The sequence below is a fragment of the Phascolarctos cinereus genome, unplaced genomic scaffold, assembly GCF_003287225.1.
Source record: "Phascolarctos cinereus isolate Bilbo 61053 unplaced genomic scaffold, phaCin_HiC Scaffold_4;HRSCAF=312, whole genome shotgun sequence".
Taxonomy (NCBI): Eukaryota; Metazoa; Chordata; class Mammalia; order Diprotodontia; family Phascolarctidae; genus Phascolarctos; species Phascolarctos cinereus.
The window spans coordinates 229,002,027-229,024,921 of NW_027555847.1; the positions used below are offsets into that span (position 1 = coordinate 229,002,027).

Here is a 22,895-nt window from a genome sequence, read left to right on the forward strand (position 1 = left end):
TGTTAGAAAAAATGTTCGTTTGTAGGTAAAACCCTCGGAAGTGAAGTCGAAGACCGAGTGGACTCCCTCAGCTGTCATTGGGTGGGGAAAGATTTAGGCGACGCACCCATGAGGACTTGAAGCAAGCCACACTTCCGGTGACTACCTCTGTCATGTAACATGGACGCTAACGTCACCGGAAGAGGAAGATAACTAACCAAGGTGGGCAACCCTATAAGAAGTGTCTCTAGCTATTAGTAGAGAGAGCCATTTGTCTAGGACCCACCTGACCTGTAGCGTGTAACAGGGGCAATCATTTGATTGCCGTTCCTAAAGAAATGTATGGCGGGAACTATTTTAGCTGTACCCTACCGGATGTGCAGTTTAACAGTCATTGGACAAACGGAAGTGTGCCTAGCGATGTGGGCGGGGCTAGCATTGTGCCTTGGATACCGTTCCCTGACATCAGAAACGGAGAGGTTTCATTGGGCAGGCCGAAAAGAAGAGAAAGTGCTACCGGGGCGGGTTTGGCGGAGGTTAGTTGGGAAGCCTTTGAACAGCGAACACTTCCTGTTTCCTAGTAACAATAGGAAGTGTCCGCGGAGCCGGGGGAGACCTCGGGCTCGTGCCAGCTGAGCTCCCTTTCCTTTCCCCCTCCTTCCCCTTCCCTTTTCCCTCCCCACTTTCCCTTCCTCCCCTTCCTTGGCTTCCTGGCCCGAGCGCGCTTGCGCGTGGGCGAGAGACCCTTCCCCCCCCTCCTGGGGGGGGAACTTGAGTGGGCATCGGGTGACTGATTCCTCTCTTCCACCCCCTCCCCCATCCCTCCCTACCTCGCAGAACTCTTGGGCGGTTGGGGGGGGGTTCTGGGGGAGGAGGAGAAGTAGTGGGCTTCATTGTGCGCACGCGCGAACGGCCCACCAGCCTTCTTGAGACTCGGACCCCCCAATCCCCCCAGTCCCATTCGACCGTTGCCTTATACGAACGAACGCAACTTGGTTGTCGTCTTCCACACCCTCCGACCTCCCTCCCCACCCCCCACCCCCCAATTTAACTCTCAGTCCCTAGGGAAACGAAGGACTTTGGGCCCCTCCCAATCAACTGGCGAGCTGGAGGCAGGGAGCCCAGAAAGGGACCGGCGCCCTCTCCCCGCCCCCAGGGAGGCGAGGCGAGGTGAGGGAGGGGAGGGGACTTGAGGGCCTGAAGGGCTGGGCGGGGGTGGGGGTGGGGGGGCAAGAGAAGGGCTTGGGGACAGCGGGAGGCCGGAAGGTGAAGTCAGTGCTGGCTGCCGTCGGGGGAGGGGGGCATCGAAGACCTTCCCTTTTTGGTCTGAAAGCCCTGGAGAGAAAGTGGGACATTCATGTGTCCATTTCCTCTTGTATCCTAGAACAGCTAGAGAGAGCCGGCGGCTGAGATTGATCTAAGAGAAGAGCAGGACTGTGGGGTCCTCTTGGGGCAGCCAGAAGAAAGGGCCTTTTGGAAGCAGAGGCAGGGCTGAAGTCAGAGGTGTGTGTACATTGGTGTGTATTTGCATGTATATGGTGAAGACCAAGAGTTGGAGTTCGGGAGAGAAGAGGCTAGAGGAATGAAGAAAGAGGGGGAAAGTAAAAGGATGACTGAGAAAGAGGGGAAAAGATATACAGAGATAGGAAAGTTTGAAGAGAGGAGGTAGCAGGAGGCAAAAGGGAAGTTGGGAACCAGCTGCTTATAATGAAAGGAGGATAAGACTAAGAATCAGAAGGTTTAAGACTCCCTAACTTTGCCACTTATTCAGCTGTATGTCCTTAGCCAAGTCCTCCTTCTGGGTCTTACTTTCTTCATCTGTAATATAGAAGGGAATTATCATTCTCTGTTCTCCCTACTTTACAGAGTTATTGTGAGGATAATATGAAAAGGGATATGTGAACTCAAAAGTTTTTTTTATATCTAAGAGGTGTTTATTAGATGAGAACCGTTTTAATGGGAGTGCATGATTAGCAAAGGATCAAGAGTAAAAGAAGTAGGGAAGAGAATAGGGTGTGGGTAGGTAAAATATGAGGCTAGAATAGTAAAATAAATGGTTAAGAGGAAAGTGGAAGGTATAGGTAACTTATAGAAGCTAGTCTTTATCTGAACAGTGAGTCCTGATTTTTTTACTTAGCAGATCTTCAACTGGAGAGTAGTGATAAGAGAGAGGCTCTGACTTGGATCCCCAGCAGCCCATACAAGGTATTATTGGTGTGACTGTATCTCAGATAAATTAGCTTGGATGGTAAAAAGTGAGCTTTATTCTTAACCAAAGATTTAAGAAAGAGAAAACTTGAGAGAGATAAAAAACAGTTCATTGTGTCAGGAGAAAAGGTGGTTTCTCATTTTAGATCTATAAAGGGGGTGGGTGGGGAGTCACTAAAGACAACTAGATTCAGTCTGGAGGTGGTATTAAAGACAGAAAAAGGAAAAGATTCTTTGGATTGTGATACCAACTACAGTTAAGGGGTCTCAGTGCTGAACTTTGGGGATAAGAAGAGATAAAAGATAACAGGAATTTCTGCCTTTGATCCAGGAAAGCATTTGGTGTTAGGGCAGTATCTCAGTTGCCCCATCTGTGTTTTCCTCTGGGGAAAATTGAGATGGTGGGGTTCCATTTGATCACATGGAATTAGGACTTTAATGCAGGACCTGAGATAACTTCTCAGATGTTACCTAATGGACAAGCTCACTTAAGCAGTAGGTTACCTTCTCAATTCCTTTCTTAATGCTTTTTTTTTCATTATTTCTAGTTCTTTTTGCTGCCTCTCTAGAACAAGAAGATGCTATTACCACCTGCCTGTGTTTCCTGAGCACTCTGCAGTTTGCCTTGCAACCTCATGGAGGATACCCCTGCCTTGATCAGCTGCCCTGATTGTCAGCGTCATTTCCCCAGTCTTCCAGAACTGGCACGTCATCGTGAGCTGCTGCATCACTCACTTCCAAGCAGGAATGTTGATGAGGCTGATGGGATCCCTCGGCCATACCGATGTGTGCAGTGTGGGCGGGGTTACCGTCATGCAGGCAGTCTGGTCAATCATCGACGGACCCATGAGATTGGCCGCTTCCCTTGTACCACATGCAACAAGGACTTCTCCAATCCTATGGCCCTCAAGAGTCACCTGAGGACTCATGCCCCTGAGGGCCGAAGGAGGCACAGGCCCCCCCGCCACAAAGAGGCCACATCATATAGCCAGGGTCAGATGACTGCTACTGACATTTGGGGGGGTGTGCCTGGTCCTGTGGAAAACTGGAACAACCAGGCAAGCCATGGACAAAGTACACATGTATGGGAGGCTAGGCCAGATCCTAGAGAGGCCTCTAGTACCTGGGAAAAGCCACCCGGACACAAGGATAGCTGGGAGAACAGGACAGATTCTAAAGAGAGTGCAGAGGGGTGGGGAAATACATCAGGTCCCACAGAGGCCCCTGCTCTTCCTGGTCCAGCCAATAGCCTTCTTAGCAATTTAGAGCAGTACTTAGCTGAATCCATGGTCGATTTTACAGGGAATGAAAGATCACCTCAGTCCCTCCCTGCTGAGGATGAACGTCGATATAAGTGTGGACAATGTGGCAAAGCCTATAAACATGCTGGAAGCCTAACCAACCACCGTCAGAGCCATGCCCTAGGTGTTTACCCCTGTGCTGTATGCTTCAAGGAGTTTTCTAATCTTATGGCCCTAAAGAATCATTCTAGATTACATGCTCAGTATAGGCCTTACCAGTGTCCTCGATGCCCCCGGGCTTTCCGGCTGCCTAGTGAATTGTTAGGACACCAACAAGTCCATGAGGGAGAAGGGAAGGGACTACCATGGGAAGAAAAAGGAGAGCCATCTGCCAATGGCCATGGAGAAAGTGGTCATGGTAAAGATCAGCTTCATGGTACCAAGGAACTTAATGCCTCAGGGGAGTTCAACACTTCTGGAGAGCTTGATGCTGGGGAGCTTCATGAGGGTGGAGTAGAAGAATATAGGCCTTTCCGTTGTGCTGATTGTGGCCGTACTTACCGACATGCTGGGAGCCTTATCAATCATCGGAAGAGTCATGAGACTGGTGTCTATCCCTGCCCAGTCTGTCCAAAGCAGCTGTTCAATGCTGCAGCCCTCAAAAATCACTTGCGGGCCCATCTTAAAACTCGTCGTAGTGGGGGGGAGGAAGAACATCAACCACCACCTCCCACACCACTACCTTCCCTAAAAGCACCACCACCAGAGGTTGACCCAGAGGAGGAAGAGAATCCCTCTACTCCAAATACTACCACAGACCATCGCCCCTATAAATGCAGTGAGTGTGGTCGGGCTTACCGTCACCGGGGAAGCCTGGTAAACCACCGACACAGCCATCAGACTGGTGAATATCAGTGTTCCCTTTGCCCTCGCCAGTATCCAAACCTCATGGCCCTTCGCAATCATGTGAGGGTGCATTTTAAAGCAGCACGGCGCAGTGGGAGTCAAGGGAGAGAAGAACCACTGAGTCAGGATGGAGAGGATATCACACCTGGCCTAGAAAGAGAGGATTCTACCCCTAGTCAAGAGGAGGATTGCCCTGAAGAGGAGAAGGAACAGCAGACAGCCCAAGGAAAAGAAGATCCCGGTGAAGAAGGGGTGATGGACAGCCACTCAGAAGTAGACATGGCAGTGGCACAAATATGTGGTCTTTGTGGGATGCTTTTTGAAGATGTACAGAGCTTAAAAAAACATGGCCAAACCCATCAAGAAGGGGAGGGTAATAGAGTTGAGTCAGCAGAGTCACCTCCGAGGGCCTATTCCTGTAGAGACTGTGGGAAGACTTATCGACATTCAGGAAGTCTCATCAACCACAGACAGACCCACCAGACAGGTGACTTTGGATGTGAGACATGTGCCAAGCACTTCCATACTGTGGCAGCTATGAAGAGCCACTTACGACGTCATAGCCAGAGACGGAGCAAGAGGCACCAGTGGCGGAGTGATGGAAATGGCAGTGGAATAGTTGTAACAGATAGAAATGAATCCTCACCAGAGGACTACCAGGACAAGGATTTGGTTGTGAAAGAGGAAGAAAAAGAGAAAATTGACTTTCACAAAGATGTGAAAGTGAATGGAGTTAATATGGCCAATGGCAAGTTGGAAAGCAATGAAAACTATTTTCAGGGTGATTTTGAGAGAGACAAACATAAGCTAGAAAGAGATGAGGCCTGCTTCCAGGGTAATGAAGAGGGCAAAACCAATGAAGAAGGACTAGAAGGGAAGGAGTCCTGTTTCCTTGGGAACCTAGTAACAACAGGCAATAAGGGAGGCAGTGGGGACACTCCAGTTGTGGTAGAAGGGGAACACAAACAGGAGAGTGTGTGTGATGCCATTTCTCATGGCCCTGAGGCTCTCAATGGTTGGCGGACCTCTGGCCACCATACATGTCATGATTGTGGACGATCTTTCCACCATACAGCTGGCTTACTGAACCATCGACCTTGCCACCCACCAGGCATCTACCAGTGTTCACTCTGCCCTAAGGAATTTGACTCACTTTCTGCCCTACGCAGCCATTTTCAGAACCATGGACCAGGAGAAGCCACATCAGGGCAGCCTTTTCTTTGTTGCCTCTGTGGCATGATCTTCCCTGGGAGAGCAGATTATAGACAGCATAGAAGTCAGGCCCATGATTCCCCTAGTGAGAGCCAGGCTTCTTCAGAGGATGAAGAGGAAGAGACATTGAGCTGTAACTCCATTCCCTTGCAGCTCTCGGAAGCAGAGTTACTAAACCAACTACAGCGGGAGGTGGAAGGGCTGGATGGGGCTGGCTATGGGCACATCTGTGCCTGCTGTGGCCAGACATATGATGACCTAGGAAGTCTGGAGCGCCACCATCAGAGTCTAGGGAATATTTCTGTAGATGGAATGGATGTGACTTCCGCAGACGTGGAAGAGAAGAATGAGATCTCAGAGACAATTGTGGGTGATATATCTGAGAGCATTGTAGACTCTGTCTCTCAAGATGACACAGGCACTATTTCTGGGGAGTGTTTGGACACTGTGTCTAGAGACAGTATGGAAGCTGTGGGGACTATGGACACAACTTCTGTATTAGAGATAGAAGGCACCAGTGTAGAAGTTATTCCTGAGGCCCTCTCTCCTGCCCAGCCTCGTCCCTTTCAATGTAGTCAGTGTGGCAAAACCTATCGCCATGGTGGGAGCCTGGTGAACCACCGTAAGATTCATCAGACAGGAGACTTTGCCTGTCCCATCTGTGCCCGAAGATATCCCAACTTGGCTGCTTACCGAAATCACTTACGTAATCATCCCCGTTGCAAAGGGGCAGAACCCCAGTTAGGGGTCATCCCTACGGTAGAAAGCAAGGAAACACGGAAGGCAGCAGAGGTAGGGCCACTGCAGATGACATCAGAAGAAGTGCAGAAAGAGCTTAAAGAGAAGGCAGTAGAAGAAATACCCATAAAGAAAGAGCCAGAGGAGACCACTGTGAAGGAGGAGGAAGTGCCACTAAAAGACAGTGGCATAGAAGAGGGGAATTCAGAGAAAGAGGCCAGTATGGATCGTCCCTTTGGCTGTGAATTGTGTGGTCGGACATATAAACATGCTGGTAGCCTCATCAACCATCGACAGAGCCATCAAACAGGACACTTTGGCTGCCAGGCCTGCTCCAAGGGTTTCTCTAATCTCATGGCTCTCAAGAACCACCGACGTATTCATGCTGAACCCCGTCGTTTCCATTGTGGAGAATGTGGTAAAGCCTTTCGGTTGCGAAAACAGCTGGCTAACCATCAGCATGTCCATGGGGAGCCTCGAAATGGCAATCCTGGAGGAGCTCGAAAACTGCTGCCAAAATCACCGTCACTACCACGAGATGAACGACCTTTCCGTTGTGGGCAGTGTGGGAGGACTTATCGGCATGCTGGGAGCCTCCTGAACCATCGACGGAGTCATGAGATAGGGCAATACAGCTGTCCAGCTTGCCCTAAAACCTATTCAAACCGTATGGCACTAAAGAACCACCAGCGCCTACACTCAGAGAGCCGGAGGCGACGGACAGGAAGGGCAAGGCGTGGGGGTGGACCTCGGATAACTGTACGCTGTGCCCTTTGTAGCCGCAGTTTCCCTAGACGGGCATCTCTAGAAAGGCACCTAAGGGAACATGAAGAAGCGACTAAGAGGGAGCTAGATGTAATTAAAGTCCTCAGCCAAACAACTGTCATTCGAGATGAGAGTCAAGCAGATATCAGTGAATTAGAAGGAAGATCATGTGAGTATGAACTTGGAGCTCAGGTTAATACCCAAGCTAAAGGCACAGAAGAATTAGGTCAGGGCTCCAGTGGGTTATCAGGAGGTCAGGAAAGCAATAGAGAGCCATTGTCCTGGATCACTGGGAAAACAGATGGGTGGCATATTAATGAGACACCAGTGGGCAAACCAGGTAGCCAAAAACACACTAGCTCCAGTGACTATGGGTTTGGGAGTCCATGCAGTCAGGAAGATAGTCAACCTAGTGAACCGGATCTAAGTAGCTTAGAAGGCTGGGATAGTGGGCAGACCCAGGACCAAGATAGCGGTTCTCAATCCCAGCTAGAACTCCGCCCTTTCTGCTGTGGACAGTGTGGCAAAACCTACCGGCATGCAGGCAGTCTTCTAAACCACCGCAATACCCACAAAACAGGCCGTTACCACTGTCAGCTCTGCTCTAAAGAATTTTCAAATCCCATGGCTGCCAAAAACCATGGTCGCATTCACACAGCAACCCGTCGCTTCAAGTGCCCTCACTGTGGAAAAGCTTTCCGTGCCTCCCGTGAGCTGACCAGCCATCAGCGAGCCCATGATTTGGGTCAAGGCCAGACCCCACCTCAAATGGAGGAAGCTGATGGGCAAGAGGTTGAGACTAAAAGGGATATGGAAGATGAGCAAATGTCAGGGCAAGGGGAGACCCACAGAGCCACCAAAGAAATGTCAGGGTCTGAGACAGCTGTGAAGGAGGTAAAAGAAGTGGGGCTAAAACAAGCCACAGAAGAAGATCGTCCCTTCTGTTGTACCCAGTGCGGGCGCTCTTATCGTCATGCTGGCAGCCTGTTGAACCACCAAAAAGCCCATGCCACAGGTCTTTATCCTTGCTCCCTCTGTCCCAAGCTACTGCCTAACCTGTTGGCCCTCAAGAATCATGGAAGGACACACACAGATCCTAAGCGCCATCGCTGTGGAGTATGTGGCAAAGCCTTTCGGACAGCAGCCCGACTGGAAGGCCATAGGAGGGTCCATGCACCTCGAGAAGGCCCCTTCTCGTGCTCACATTGCCCTCGCCGCTTCCGTCGCCAAATCAGCTTCTTGCAGCACCAGCAACAACACAAGGAGGAGTGGACAATGACTGGCACTGGTATGAGGACGTGAGTTGGGGGGTAGAAGGGAGGTAGTCTTATGAAGAAAAATGAAGAGTATTGGGAGGCAAAGTGGGATGGGACTTTGAAAGTCAGAATCCTAAAGTGGGGAGAGAACAAGGAAGGGAGGAGCAACACGCTTAGGTTATGAGTGGTGTTCAGAAATTTAAGATGCTTGGGCATAGGAAAGAAAGAGGACCTGTGAAATCCTTGCATTCTGGGGGTGCAGAGGAATTAGGTGGAGGGGTGAGTCAAGGTCTGGGGGCCCAATTATCTGAGTTCTAGTAGGGTAATGTGTGATGCAGTTTGGTGGAAGGCCTGGGGCAGGATAGATAGAGGAGCTATGAGGGGATTGAAGAGCAGGTTTAGAGAATTCTTTGAGCTCAGAAAAGAGGCTGGTCAGAGTGGCTATAAATAAGGACACAGCTGGAATTGACCTATCTGTTCCTTTTGCTGTTGGAAATTTTCTTTCTTTTTTTTTTTCTTTTGAGAAGTCAGCTCTGTACCCCTTAGTTAACCAAATCTGGAATCTCTTCCTGCTTGGCAAGGAAATAGACTAAATCAACATATGTACCTTTTTACTTTTGAAAATTCCAAAATTGTTACCCATTCGAAGAGCAGGCAGCAAGAAAAGGAATAAGTGAAGAAGTGTCAGTTCCCCACTGTTTAGACAGCATGTTTAGACTGCTGATCGAGCTGGGTCACTTATATTGCACTTATGTTTCTCTCCTTATGTCTATATCTTACTTCCCTCCTGTAGCCTAGGAGAACCTGGACTCCCACCTTTCCACACCATTTTAATCCCTCTACTTCACAGTCCTTGGCTGTTTTGCCATATTTTTTGCCCTCAATTCCCTTGTCACCTCAGCAGCTTGTTACTTATTCCTTTCCCTTAGAACCTGCAGCTCTCTTAAAATATAGGCATCCTTTTTTCTTTGGTTTAGTTTTTCTCTAAGTCTGTCATTTCTTTCCAGGTCCCAGTCATCCTTCTCCCTCCCTCTGAATCCCAAGCTTGCCTCTTGCTCCAGGGCTGAGTCACAGTTAATTGGTTCTTTGAAGCCCTGGCTGAAGCAATAACAATAATTAGCCCCCATTTTGCATCTTCTATCAAAGGGGATCAAAGTATAAAGTACCTCCACCCACCATGGCTTATAGGATGAGCCTTTTCAGTTTGCCACAGAGAAAACGGAAGCAGGAATGGAGTCTATATACATTGTGGCTCTAGAATGAGCCTTCTCTTCTTATACCAGAGGGGAAACTGAGGCAGGGATAGTTTGGCAGTTTGTTTTTCCAGCCTGCTTTTTTAAATTTCCCAAAGATCTAGTTCTTTTCTCATCTACTTTCTCTTGTTTTGATGAAGCATGTTCCATGTCAAGTCCAAGTATCCTTCTCACCACATCTCAGCTGAGCCACCTCAGACTCTATCCCCTTTTTACAGGCCAGGGCATCCATGGCAAACTGACCCCTCAAATTAGAGTGGTTCTTAGGAAGGTGGGGAGATTCTTAAAAGGAAAAATGACAGAAAAGAAAGATGGAGACATTCAGGAAGATGATCCTTTCAGGAGCAAAAGCTTTTTGACCTTAAGAAAATTGGAAGAACATAATATCTGGATCTTAGAAAAGAAGTGAAAGTTAGATTCCTAGTTTCACAAAACAACAGAAAATCTAACATTTGGCTGAGGTTTAGACACTTGAGGATTTAAAGTTCTATTTAATTGTGTAAGTATATACACTCAGCCAGTGACTTTATGTTTTTCTCTCTTTCTTCCCTCAGGAGACACAGAGTCACCTACAGCAGGAGGTGGGGATCTCTCATCTCCCCTCCATCTACCCCTGTGATTCTGGTCCTAGATCCTTCACTCCAGTGGCCTCCAGACCTCGGCTTCTCCCTCTGAACTGTTTCTCCCAAAGACTGGGACATCAGGCTTCTTATTTCTGCATTTAACTCAGGAGAGTTTGGATATCTTGATCTCTCCTGTCATCCTCTTGGGAAGGACTCAGGAAACTTGGCAGGATAGAATACGGTTAGAGATGCTTTCTTCCCCTTCCTTCCAATGAAAGATCCAGGATGTGGGGGAAAATCCCAACCCTGGAGAAGATGTTTCTGCCCTTTTGCCATTTCTCTTTGGCTCCCATTTTCTGCTGTATGGGGCTAATTTTCTAGGATGCTGGTTGTCCAGTTTTTAGGAAAGGATTAGAGCTGTACTGAGTTCTTTTTTCCCCCCTCTCTTCCTCAGCATCAAGGACCCTAGATCTACTGTGTGGTCATAGAAAGAGGGATATAAGACAGAGGAACCTTGGAGTCTTAAGAATGAAGGGGAGGGAAAGCATAGGTTCAAGGGAGATATCTAGACTCCCAAAGAGGGAGAAGGGAATGAGATTTCTCCCTTGGGGGAAAAGCCTTTTGCTACAATTTGTAACTTATTTTCTAAAGTCTATTTTGTAAGGTTTTATTTAAGTTTTAAAAAAGGGAAAATTTGCTCCAAAAAAAAAGGAAATTTTAAGAAAAAAGTTGACTGCTGTAATATGTATTGTGTGTCTGGCATGTGGAGAAGGGAGAAATCTCTTCACTGGGGGGCTTTTCCTGTGTGGTGGAACATGCACAGTTTGGGTTGGGTTTGGGGGGGTGGACCAACAAGAGATTCTGGGAAGATTCTGCTGAAATCTCCCTGTCCTGCAAGGGATTACTGGAGGCGTGGAGTGGTTTTCTCTTCTGCCTCTTCCTGGCTCTGTGGTGCTCACATTTCTTCCCAGGTCCAGCTGGGTTCCTGCATTCCTGCAGAGCCAGGCATACAAGACACTGGTCTGTCCTTGTGAAGCGGGAGTGAATGGCCTGATCTCTCTCCAAGACCATCACATCTGAAGTCCCTTGGCACCTATAATCAGAAAAAGCATGAGGTGTAGGGAAAGAGAACAGGGGTCATGTGGTGGAAAATGAATTGGGAGTTACCTCTGGACTGTCCTTGTATGATGTAGGCATCTTAGAGAAGCTCAGTCACCAGCTAGAAGGACCACCTCCTGAGGGGAAAATGGGGGTAGAGGGAAGGAAATAAGAAATTTTCAGTTGACAAAACTGTAAGATCAGTTTCCTTGGGAGTAAAGGCAAGAATTGAAAGAACAATTTTCCTAGACCCTGGGGACAAAGGGATAAGAGAGCAGTGCAAGAGGTTGGGAAGAGACTCCTGAGTCTTTGAAGGAGAGTAAAGCCAGGGTTTGAATAGGGAAGGGCTAATAAGATAATTGAAAAGTAGGGGTGGCTTGCTGGGTTTCATACTTAGGTTAGCAGGGCAGCTCTCTTGATCAGGTTCAGGTTTTTCAGCAAAATAGACCTGCCATTTAAGGCTGCTGATCCAGTCCTCATAGGCAGGAAGTGCAGTAAAGACCCCAGGTTGGACTGGGCCCCTACAGGCGTCACTGAAGCTGTGCAGCCCTGCCAGGAACCATGTGCCCATCACATCATGCACCAGTGGTGATCCTGACAAGCCCTGGCAAGGGGAGAAAAAACCCATCACCCTTTACTACCAAGCTTTCTAAAGACTCGGCGCCTGTGGCAAAGCACAGCTATGTGCTCCCTGCCCCGCAACATTTGCCAGTTAAAATCTAAGTAGCTGGAGAACAGTGTTGAAAAAGATTTGGATGGAAAGGGTAGACCTTTCTAGAATACTTTGCTTTTGGTGGAGGTTGATGAAGTTCTAGTTGTAATGACCCTTGTCTTTTCAGTGCAAGCACCTTTCTGAGCCGAGATCTGTCAGAAAGTCTGAGGTCTCCTTGAATGGTGTACTCGAGGAGTGGCTCCAGTACTAGGACTCTGCTTCTGTGCCATTTCTGTGGAGACTTTTGTTAACCGCCCCCCAATCTTACCCTTATGGTATCCATAATAAGAAATTGGGTAGTCCCAGGCTAGAGGATGTTGGTTTGAAGTTGGGGATAGATGTTAACAGGTGTTGACTTGTTGGGTTAGGAGCTATTTGGTGTGAAGTTGTTATTGGGAGACATTAGGCATAAGAACTAAAGGTTGAAAGCTGCCTTTGAACCCTCCTTAGCCTCCCTGAGGAAATAGAGCCTGAAACATAAAAGATGGGAGTCCTAGTTTTGAATGTGGTTTCAGGGTTACCTGAAGCACCCTCACCTCACACTGGAGAGGTTCCCCCACAGCACTGCCACAGAGCATCTCTGGAAGGATGGGGACACCCTCACCCCCAGGAGCAGCATGAGTCTGCTGCAGGCTCTGGGGCCAAGGAGAGTCACAGGAACTGCCAGGGAGGAGCGAAGATCTGTGAAGAGAGGAGACTCCCAGGTCCTAGTTGGGTTTTTTGGTTTCTGTTTTTAATTTTACTTTATGCTCCCAGATTCCCCAAAGTGCTTGTGTTGCATTGGGTTCCCTAATTCCAGCCTGGGTACAAGGGTCATACCCATCTCTTCTCTAAATAGGTTCCAGGTCCCATTTCCACCTACCTGTTCCCTTTTGGGCTCTCCCCTGTGCCCAACCCCGTGCCCCTTCAGGCAGATGATGGGAGGCATAGGGCAGACAGAGGGGCCGAAGACTGGGACCAAAGATGACAGGCTGGGACAAGAGCAGCAATGCAATATCATGACCACCCTCTGGGTGTGTGTAAGCACCATGAAGGGTGAGTTGGCGAAGCCCTCTTTCCTCCTTACCCCTACCCAACCCTATGCTCCACTCCTCCAAGCTCTGGCGCCTGTGGAAAGAGATATGGGTGAAGGATTTGGAAAAATAGGAACTTGAGTATGAAGGGGCTAGAGTCCATGAGTCTTTGATCTGAGGGGCAGGCTTACCCAATGAAGCAGTGGGCGGCTGTCAGCACCACTTCCTCAGACACCAGGGCCCCTCCACATACAAACTGCCCAAGGTGCCTCAGTTGTGCATCCCAGGGCCATGGGGAAGGAGCGCCAGGATGGGGGTCCTTCCCCTTCAGTGAACCACAGGCTACAAGAAAAAGACAACCTTGAATCCCTGGGCCAAATCCTTAACTACTGGCAGCCCCAAGAAGTTTTGAGTTCATGGTTCCTAAGCTCCCTTTGAGTTTTGAGCCTTCCCCAGCCTGGGTTGCCCTAGATTCTAACCAAAGACTGTAGCTTCCACCTCAGACATTATTTTGGTTGTCGTTTAATGCTGAAACAAACGATGGTTCTATCCTTTCTCCCCATGGCCTTTAGTTCTTGCTTCCCTGACTCTGAATGGTAGGACCTGTCATTTGTGTCAGATTGGTTTTCCAACCTGGAGAAGGTACTAGCTGTCTTTCCCCCCTAAATTCAGACCCAGGCATCCCTGGCACGTACAGATGCAGCTGTCCTCATCACTGCTCTCCAAGACCTCAGAGTTCTGGTGGAGAAAGGCAGCGCTGGAGGCTTGAGCCTGTAACCAGGGGGCATAGGTGGCAAGGTCAGTCAGCAGCACTGGGGTGTCCTCTTGGGCACACTTTGAGGAGAAGCTGATGATTCCGACCTGAACCCAGCGCCCATCCGGCTCTTCACATAGCACTGGGCCCCCAGAATCTCCCTAGAATGAACAGACGAGACATATTGGTGTGGAGACTGCCAAACCCCCTCGGATGCCTCTGAATATGCCTAGTGATGTCACAGTTTGACACATCTTTCCATCTTCTGTTGACTTCTGTTTATACACATTCACTTCTCTTGTTCTGTCAGTCCATTCTTGTGTCTTATGTGTTCATCCCTTCCCCCAAATTATTACCTGCCTATCTAGCCTAGCTCACAAATCCCCTGCTTCCTGAATTCCAGTGTCTAGTCTGAGGATCTCAATTCCTCTGTGACTACCTAGTCCCATCCCCCCTACTGCCCACTAGGCCTCTAACATCTCTAGTAATACCTGGCAGGGACCTTGACCTCCAGGCTGGGCCCCGGCACACAGCATCCCATGCCGAGCTGGATTGGAGAGCTGCCGCAAATGTAGCCGATTGTAAAGGCAGTTGCAGGTGGGGCGGCTTATGAGACGTAGGCGCAGGTTCCTGAGGATCCCAGGAGCTGAGGGAGGTATGCAGCTAGAGGCTAGGTGCCTAGGTTTGGGGGAAGGGATTGAGGAACAGTACTAGAGGGACAGACAAGGAAGCCACACAAGTGCATGGGAGTGACACTTACCCCTCTCGGTGCCTTGGCCCCACCCAGTGGCCCAGCAGGAGGCTCCAAAAGGGAAACGGTGGCCAGGTTGGGGCAGGCAGACGGGAGACTGAGGCAGGCTTTGGGTCAGCTGGAGGAGGGCCACGTCAGAGCCCTCAGTGTAGTGGCTGTATGTCTGAGGGATGTGGACAGAGGTCACACCTACTTCCTCTGCCCCTAAGCCAATCCCCTCCTGCTGCAGAGAGCCCAGTACCACTGACCAGGATCTCGGGTCTGTCAAAGAGTTCCTACAAGGGTAAGACAGTAGTTAGAAGTTCCTGGCCTAGGAAGATTTCTAAGCCTGAAAAAGGATTTTTTTGTTATGTTTTTTTAATTGTCCTATGTAGAGGGTGCCCTCATGAAAGTTTAGCCAGGATGGTTAGTACCTAGGTCAAGGAAAGGAGTCCCAACCTCATGGTGGATGGGTGAGCCTGTCCAAACTCGCCTGTCAAAACAGTGGGCAGCTGTGAGGACCCAAGTATCCGAGACCAGGGAGCCGCTGCAGATGTGGACTCCTTGTCGTCTTACACTTGCCTGCCATGGCCATTCTCCTGGCATGGCATCAGCCTCCTGAGGTTTGGGAGGGCCAGGACCACGCTGTCCGCAGGCTAGACATAAGAGGAAGGTCACTCAGACACCATTACCCCCAAGTTAGACTTGGCTGTATTCAAAATTAGACAATAGTGTTCCACTACCACCCTCATACTCAGACCCAAGCATCTCTGGCCCTCATTCTCTTAGATCTCCTAGATCTTACCTTGTTGAGCTGCATGAAGTTCTGAAAAGAGACAGAGATACTGGTGAGTCTGTTCTGCTGGTGTCAAGGAAAATGGTGGACTGAGGTTGGGTCCCCAGAAAGGAGCTGGAATGAGGGGTATAGGCCCCTTACCTCCTCCCCCTCAGAGACTCCATGACTCCATCACCACCACCTCCCAGAAAGAAAATATTTATGAGGTCAAGAAGCAGCTTTTACTGGAACAGATTCAGAGCGTCAGACAACTCAGAGGTAATTACTTCTCCTCCCTTAGCTCTGTGCTTAGCCATCCAAGCAAGGAGAGGGCCCTAGGCTTATCCCAGGGGCTTAGTTAGCACTCTGAACCTGTGGCCAATTTCCCACCTCTCATTTCCCTCCTAGACCCCAGGCATCCTGTCTCCCAATAGGTGAGTCAAAGTTGATTTTTGGAAGGGATGGGGTCATTAGCCTAGTTGCCCACAGGTCTAAGGATGGAAAAAGAAAGGCAATCCTGGTCATTTTTACGTGGAGGAAGAAGGAACCCAGAGATCCTACCTCCCATGTCTCCAGTTCATCTATCTGCTACAGGAGGCTAGCAGGAGCTAAAAAACCCATTTGCCCCCCCTTCTTCCAGGAAGAAGTCCCCAGAATGGCATTCCCAAAACATATGCCCACACCTTGATACACAAAGAAAAACAGATGTTTGGTCACAGAGAAAGAGTGAAGTGAACTATGAAGACCATAAACCTAACACATCAGTGAAGTCACAGATTGTCTCACAAGGAGTCAGTCAAGGTTGCATAGACATGGACTCACACAAATGATCACAGGCACATATATACAGTTATAGAATGGCAGGTATAATTGAGTGATCAGTCACACAAATGAACTTTCAAAAGCAGCCTAAATTCATGGTCCCCCAAAAAGCCCAACACCATACCACTTAGGGGTCCCATAAACTGCAGGAGGTGCTTGGCTAGAGAGCTCTACAACAGCCCAGCTGTTCACATACCCAACCTTGGAGATGTTTCTCCCAGGGTCCCACAGCCCACCCTTCTTCCCCTGAACAGTTGATGTCCTTTCCCTCCTACCTTCCCTTCATATCTCACCCCTTGAAAGAAACAGTGCTTCCAATATAAGTAATCCTGGTCCCCAGTTCCACTTCATGGTACTCCCAGCTCTGCTCTGGTGCTGCCCTTGGGGAAGCCACCAAGTCTCCTTTTCCTAGGGGAGCCCCACCTCCAGTCAAGTCCCACCCCCATCCTACTTCACTCACCAAATGAATTCCTCCACCCTGACATAATCCCAGGTTAGGGTAAACTAGCCTGACCCTGGGGGTTGTTAACTATGAAGGGAACATTGCTTCCTCAGATGACCCCTACCCCAAGAATATAGCCAGGATGGCTCAAGTCTCATTATCTTATGCCCTAACACCAGCAAGCTCTCTTACCAGGAAAATCTCCATCCCCTTTTGATGTGTTTCTGAAAACAAAGAGCACAGTCCACGCTTTTAACCACTTGCTCATCAAATGGTCATATTCTCCACTGCCTCCATCTCAACATCCTTCAAAATTTTAATTCAGCATTTATAACAGGCAATATTCCTTCCTCACCACGATGGTTTTAGTACTCCCTCTACCTCTTTCTGGTCTTTGGATTAGCTCTTGCTTACAAGGGATAAGACCCAGACCCTTCAAGGCATCTATCTAGGTGGTACATTGGATGAAATGCTAGGCCTGGAATCAGGAAGACCTAAGTTTAAATCTAGCCTCCGACTGTCACTCTTCATAAGTCACTTAACCTGCTTGCCTCAGTTTTCCAATGGTTGAGGGGCAAATGAGATGATAATAAAGTGTCTGGCACATAGCAGATGCTTAATAAATGCTTATTTCCTTCCCCTCCCATTCTGGAGAAGATTGCCCAACACCTTGATCCAGCATCTTATTGCATATCCTCTGGCTTTTTTTCCCTCTCTCATTTTCACTCTTCTCAATCCCAGTTCCCTTCTTTCATTCTGTTCCCTATTGGCCTCCTCCTTTCCTCTTCTTTATGGTCCGGTTGACCAACACCCCAGCAGTTTCCATCACATTTCCAATCTAGCCTAGCAAAATCTGTTGGCCTGAGTGGCCCAAACTGCGAAAAAGATGTCTGATCCTAGGGCAGCCATGGGAAGCGTCCAAAACATAAGCATTTCACCATTCTCCTAGTTCTGGTGCTTCCAACAAAATCCAGTCTTGTCCTTATTCCCATCCCTATCCTTAATCCAAATGCTGTAATTTCCCTATCAGTCTGTCTTCCCAGCCCTAATAGACCAGATTAAGGGATGAAATTAGGTTGCAGTCTAAAAGGGGCGATTTAAGTCTTTAAGGAGAATGATATTCCCTACTGGAGAGCTCTGTAAACTATAGAGGGATCATCCCAGCCATGGGGCAAAGGATGGAATATATTCCCAATGGTTTTTCTTGTCTGGGGAGGGGATCCTTTCCTCACCAAGGCAGGGTGAGAAATCTTCCTACCCCATAAGGGCAATGGGGTAAGGACCTCTGGGGGATTACTCCCCATGCTTGGGGCTGATAATGCCTGGAGACTTGATGACTCTGCAAAGTGGGGAAAAGGACTAAACAAAGTGTCAACGCTGACTCACATCCTCACCAGCCCCCAGGCATCCTAAGGTGGGGACTATATGGCTCTGAATGCTGAAGCTACCAAGGGAAGGAAATGGGGCTAGTCTTGGCACAAGGCAGAAAAAGAGTCCACATACCCATGCAATGTGTCTTTCTCATTTTCTTTATTGAATAGTATTAATTAGACTGCCCCCCCATAACAGATAAGCAATTTTTATCCCAGCTTCTCCTACAGGTGGTAGTCTGGGGGGAAGGATGGAATTAGCAACTGACTCCAGAGACATCTGGAGGGGCCTGCCTAGGTATCTTGGAAGCAGCTCATCTGTTTGGTGGGGAAAGGGGGAATGGGGAAGGTCTTTGCATGTGGAAGGCAAGAGGAGATATGGTAGAGATTCAAGGGGAAGAGATCAAGGACAGAAAGTTAATGGAACACAGTCAAACACAGACTAAACTGTAAGCAAGGATCCTGCCATCATCCTTCAGTCTTGACCCAAACTTCAGTAGCGGGAGGTGTGGGCTCCTGGGTGAGATCAGAGTTCAATTAGAGCTTGTCGATCCCCACTAGGGTCATTGAAGTCATTGTCCCTTTTTATTTCGGTCCTGTAGTTCCAAGGGCCCCATGGCCTTCTGGTAGTTGAGTATAGCCAAGCCCAAATTGATGGCATAGGTGGTGATACAAACCAGGCACAAATCATACAGCACAAAAAACAAGATCCAGGCTAGGTAAAGTGAGCCCAAAAGAGAAAGAACGGAGCTGACCATCAAGACTGAGGAAGCCCACGGAGCACTGTAGCAGCCTGGGGGAAGACATTGGCAGGGGAATGAACATTTTCGTCCAGCAAGCCTTGTTAGATTGCAGCAGTCCCACTCTGACAACCCCTTTTAATCATCTTCTAGCAAGGCAGGATACTGATCTATACTGATTACTGGTAAACATTTGTATCAACAGTTTTAGTCTTTTTCCTGCTTCCCTTCTTAAGTTTGTTCACAGTGTTCAAGGGCAGGGAAGGGTCTTTATCTTACTTTACCAGTCCTTGGGAAGGAGGTAGGGAAGGTCATATCTAACTCTTGAGTTGGGCCCATAAGGGTCACTTGGGTCATTCTGCTAACTGGGAATGGGGGAAAGTGGAGGGGTTAGGGTCATAAAGAAAGATTCTAGGAAAACATGGGTGTGGCTTCTGGGGAAAGAGGCAGGGACTGTGGAGAAGGGGTGGGCACTGTGAAGAAGTGGGCTGAGTCTGTGGGGCAAAGGGACTTCCCACTCACCCAGAAGGAGTTGCTGGCTATAGAAGATAAGACCGAAATGCTGTTGGACTGGTTCAGGATGCTGTCAGGGCCCAGGAGGGGTTCCACCAGCCCAAAGCCTTTACTCCATCTGAAGGGTAGAGGAAGGGGGAGGGGAGGAGTCAAGGAGACTCGGGCTGAGAAAGGTGGCAACCGGTCCCAGTCTCATCCCAGCTTACCCTTTCTGTGGAAGGGGTTAGGTCCTCCAATTTGGGAATGCACACAGAACCCTCCCCAAAGGCTAGATTTCTGACAAAGCAGCAATGGATAGAATGCTAGGCCTGGAGGATGGAAGGCCTAAGTTCAAATCCCACCTCAGATACTTCCTGTGTGACCCTGGACAAGTCACTTTTGTGCTTCAGTTTCCTCACCAATCTCCCAAGGAAGTGGTGAGGACCAAATAGATAACATTTGTAATTAGCACAGCACCTGCCACACAAGGGGTACCTAATAAATGCATGCCTCCTTCCTTCCTCCAAGACTCAGTGGTATGAGCTCCGCGGAGGGATTAAGTTCCCCACCCAAATGCCACATGGAGATAGTCCAATAATGCTTGAATGGATCCCAGGGTCAAGCTAAAGAAGGGGGCCCCTCGGGCCTGGGCTTGCTTCCAAGCATAGCTCCCAGGGTACTCTTAAGTCTAAGGCAATTCTCTGCCTCGCCCCCTCCTCCCCCACCTCTCAATCCCCAGGTTTGGAGAGGGTTAAGAGGTCGAGGCCTTGAGCTTTTCCCTCCCACTGGGGTCCAGTCGTTAGGCCAATGACCCCTGAGGGAGGATGAGCCACGTCACACTTTCAAGATCGGCCGCAGCCTCAGTCCTAGGAATGCAAGCCCCCTAGGACCCCTTCTGGTGCAGCAACCACCCTTCCTTCCCGCCATGAGGCACAGTCCCGGGGTGGGGGAGCCCCTCCGAGCCCTGAACCCCCTTGCTTCGCCTACCCCACCCTGGACAGCCAACGTAGCCCGGCCCGCGCCCTGCATGGCCCCGGCTCCTCCCGTTCACCCCAAGCCACCAGCACCCCTCTCCGTGCTTCATGCACCCCGCTCCCCGATGCAGCCCCGCGCGCTCACGGGGAGGAAAACACGCGGGAGCAGCTGATGGACTCGCCCACGTCGCAGTAGGCGCGGTACTCCCGGCTCCGGGCGCGTTCCGCCTTCACGTGCAGCGCGTAAGCGGAGAGCGCGAGCCCCGCCAGGCAAAGCGCGAGCCGCGCCCGTCCCGGGCTCCCCCAGCCGGCGACAGACACCATGGTAACTCCCGAGGCGGCCAAAGACCTGGAGCCAGACCCTAGACAAACAGCCACGGGCACCGCGGCTGGGAGAGGAGCGGAGCGAGCCACGCCCACTCCGCCCTGCCAGGCGATTGGCCCGTCGGTCCAAGTCGGCTCGTCCAATCCGGCAAGAGGCTTAGCAAGAAAAAAGAAACCGCGCTCCCTGCGCAAAGGCCGCTGGGAGTTGTAGGAAAAAAGTTGAAGCGCGTAAAGACTTTGCGGCTAAAAAGGAAAACAAGGGAACAGATTGGAAGCTGTAGAGTGGGACATGGAGAAACGGCGCGAAGGATGTTGGGAACTAATTGTAAGCAAGGCGTGTTTAGGGATATCCGAGAGATTTAGTCTCAGGCGCATGTCCTGTTTTCTCTTTGCTCCTCCTTCCTCCTGGCGCCGGGGATGGGATCCAGTTAGAGCCTTGTAGGGGTTTGCAAGACTCTTCTGGCTCAGCAAATAGGTGGGGCTCGGTAGGACTGTGTTGCCGGCCACGGCCACAAGGGGGCAGCATCGACCCGAGTGTCTGGCTGCCTTATAACAGTCTCACCTGGGCGAGTAGTTGGCATCCCCTACCTGTAGCTCGGAAGGTGGAGAGAAGCATCCCTCATCCCTCCACCTCCCGCACCCCATGTGTTTAGGTCACCTGCTGGCCTAGCCTCTACCTGGACTTAGCGATGCTCTAGAACTCCAGGGGAGCCAGGAGGTCGAGTGGGGGGTCGGGGGCGGGAAGAGGAGGCAGGGTCAAGATGAGGAAGGACACCTATAGCAGGACCTACCTGTTAATGTTTTAACATCTCTTCCACTCTCCAGACCAAATGAAGTGCTGATGTTTTAAGTATAAGCTTCAGAAAGCAAGTGGAAGTAATATGGGGGAGGGAGGGGGAGAGGTTTATCTCCCTTTCCCTCCAATTAATGTAATCACTCATTATCTCTATATAACTTTGTTCCCTTACTGGAAACAGTAGTCCCTATTATACTGGGTATAAGAGACCATTTTAAACTCCTTGAATACAGAGTTAATATCATTAAATATTTTATATCATCTAGTTTTAATAAGTGTGACCAGGAACTCAAGTCATTTGCATAAAATTTCCATTGGTGAAGATTGATTATTGACTGCTCCGAGCCTACATTAGGGGACAGAGTTGGTAAGAACTTGGGAAGAGGACAGATTCTGCTTCTTCTGGCTTCCAACTTCAGAGAGAAAAGCCTCTGGGTTTCAGATTCTCTTCAAGGAAAGTTTCCTGAAGGGAGAGAAAGACTCTGGGAAGAAGCCCACATGTAGAGAAGTATGTCATTTATGGTTGCATATATATTTGTTTGAATGAATGTTCAGCCAAGCATTTATTATCAATAAACATTTCTTAAGTGCCTAGTGCCATGCACTGTGCTAAGAGCTGGGAATGCAAAAAGAGGCTTCTTTTGTAGCTAGCAGTTCTACCCAGAACTGAAAAGGATTGAACCAAGCAAACCACATCACACAGTGATTTGAGATGAGGTCTTGCCAGGTCCAAAAGTCTTACTCACTGGGACATCTAGCGGCACTTGAAGCTGCCGATTCAAAAGCAGAAGACCGTTCCGAAGACAGTGGGATTTGAGCATTCTTGAAGAAAGCCAGGGAAAAGAAGTAGAGTTGAAAAAGGAGATTATTGACAGGAGGGCAGTCAGTGCAAAGACATGGAGATAAAGGTGAAATATTCTGAGCAAGGAACAGCCAACATGGCTAATGTGGAAGAGAGGAAAGCAAGAAGACTGAAAAGGTAGGAAGGATCCAAGTGATGAAGGGCTTTAAACACCAGAGAACTTTGTATTTGATCCTGAAGGTAATAGGGAACTACTGGAGTTTATTAAGTAGTGAGTAAAATGGTCTTTGCTGTTGTTGTTTGGTCTCTTCGTGACCCCATTTGAGATTGTCTTTTTTTTTTTCCAATTCAACAAGCATTTATTAAACCTCAGCAACATTGAAGGCACTGGGTATACAAAGAGCATAATGAAACAATTCCCGGAATGATGTAGCTTACATTCTACTGGGTCTAGAGAAAACATATACAAAAACGAAATAGGAGAAGTTATTCTCTGTAGCAGGACAAGTAGGTACAATTATTTTCATACAACAGAGTACTCAGGAATTGGGGTAATATAGTGTCTGAAGTCCATTTGGCCAATAATGTGTATTTCTCAATTTCTCTCCATTAGGGGCAGATTGTAAGAGAGCAATCATTTCTCAGGACTTTCTTGTGTTATACCGAGAAATTTAGCGAGTTAGACCCAGGCTAATTTTAAATTGTGGACTTTATTATATTAGCATGCGGCTGCCAGGGGTATTCACATCCAAATCAAGCAGCCCCCATCAGGGGTTGAGCTAGGGTTTATATAGGGAGTATACAGGACAGGGAGGGGGATGGATCTTTGAAGTCTGGCAAGAGGAAGAGTTTTTTTTTTTTGGGGGGCTGGTCAAGGACACCCCTCTCCCTCTGTCTAGATACGATAATGCTCTGCAAACTTTCTCACAA

The 22,895-nt window shown here is 49.1% G+C and overlaps 3 protein-coding genes across 10 annotated transcripts; 1 reads left to right on the forward strand and 2 right to left on the reverse strand.

The window, feature by feature from the left end:
• Positions 1-105: 105 nt before the first annotated feature.
• ZNF646 (zinc finger protein 646) lies at positions 106-10,863 on the forward strand. 8 transcript variants are annotated; one of them, XM_021008432.2, is made up of 5 exons: positions 106-201; positions 1,364-1,482; positions 2,120-2,184; positions 2,736-8,347; positions 10,113-10,863. In XM_021008432.2, the coding sequence occupies exons 4-5, from the start codon at positions 2,823-2,825 to the stop codon at positions 10,231-10,233; spliced, it is 5,646 nt and encodes a 1,881-aa protein (XP_020864091.1). In that variant the 5' UTR covers positions 106-201; positions 1,364-1,482; positions 2,120-2,184; positions 2,736-2,822; the 3' UTR covers positions 10,234-10,863. The 8 variants fall into 8 exon arrangements, with proteins under 8 accessions (XP_020864091.1, XP_078009078.1, XP_020864088.1 ...); XM_021008429.2 differs by lacking the exon at positions 106-201 and adding an exon at positions 533-1,149 and having other exon boundaries at positions 2,117-2,184; XM_078152950.1 differs by lacking the exon at positions 106-201 and adding an exon at positions 533-1,149.
• Positions 10,851-17,890, reverse strand: PRSS53 (serine protease 53). The gene is given in 11 exon segments (XM_078152956.1): positions 10,851-11,823; positions 12,468-12,553; positions 12,556-12,612; positions 12,794-13,038; positions 13,136-13,286; positions 13,640-13,859; positions 14,190-14,344; positions 14,459-14,724; positions 14,922-15,084; positions 15,234-15,254; positions 16,319-17,890. Coding segments are annotated over 11 exon segments (1,905 nt in total). The 5' UTR covers positions 16,377-17,890; the 3' UTR covers positions 10,851-11,340.
• Positions 17,891-17,980: 90 nt separating this feature from the next.
• Positions 17,981-20,468, reverse strand: VKORC1 (vitamin K epoxide reductase complex subunit 1). Its single transcript, XM_021008619.2, is given in 4 exon segments — positions 17,981-18,630; positions 19,100-19,138; positions 19,141-19,208; positions 20,189-20,468. Coding segments are annotated over 4 exon segments (507 nt in total). The 5' UTR covers positions 20,368-20,468; the 3' UTR covers positions 17,981-18,409.
• Between the last annotated feature and the right edge of the window lie 2,427 nt (positions 20,469-22,895).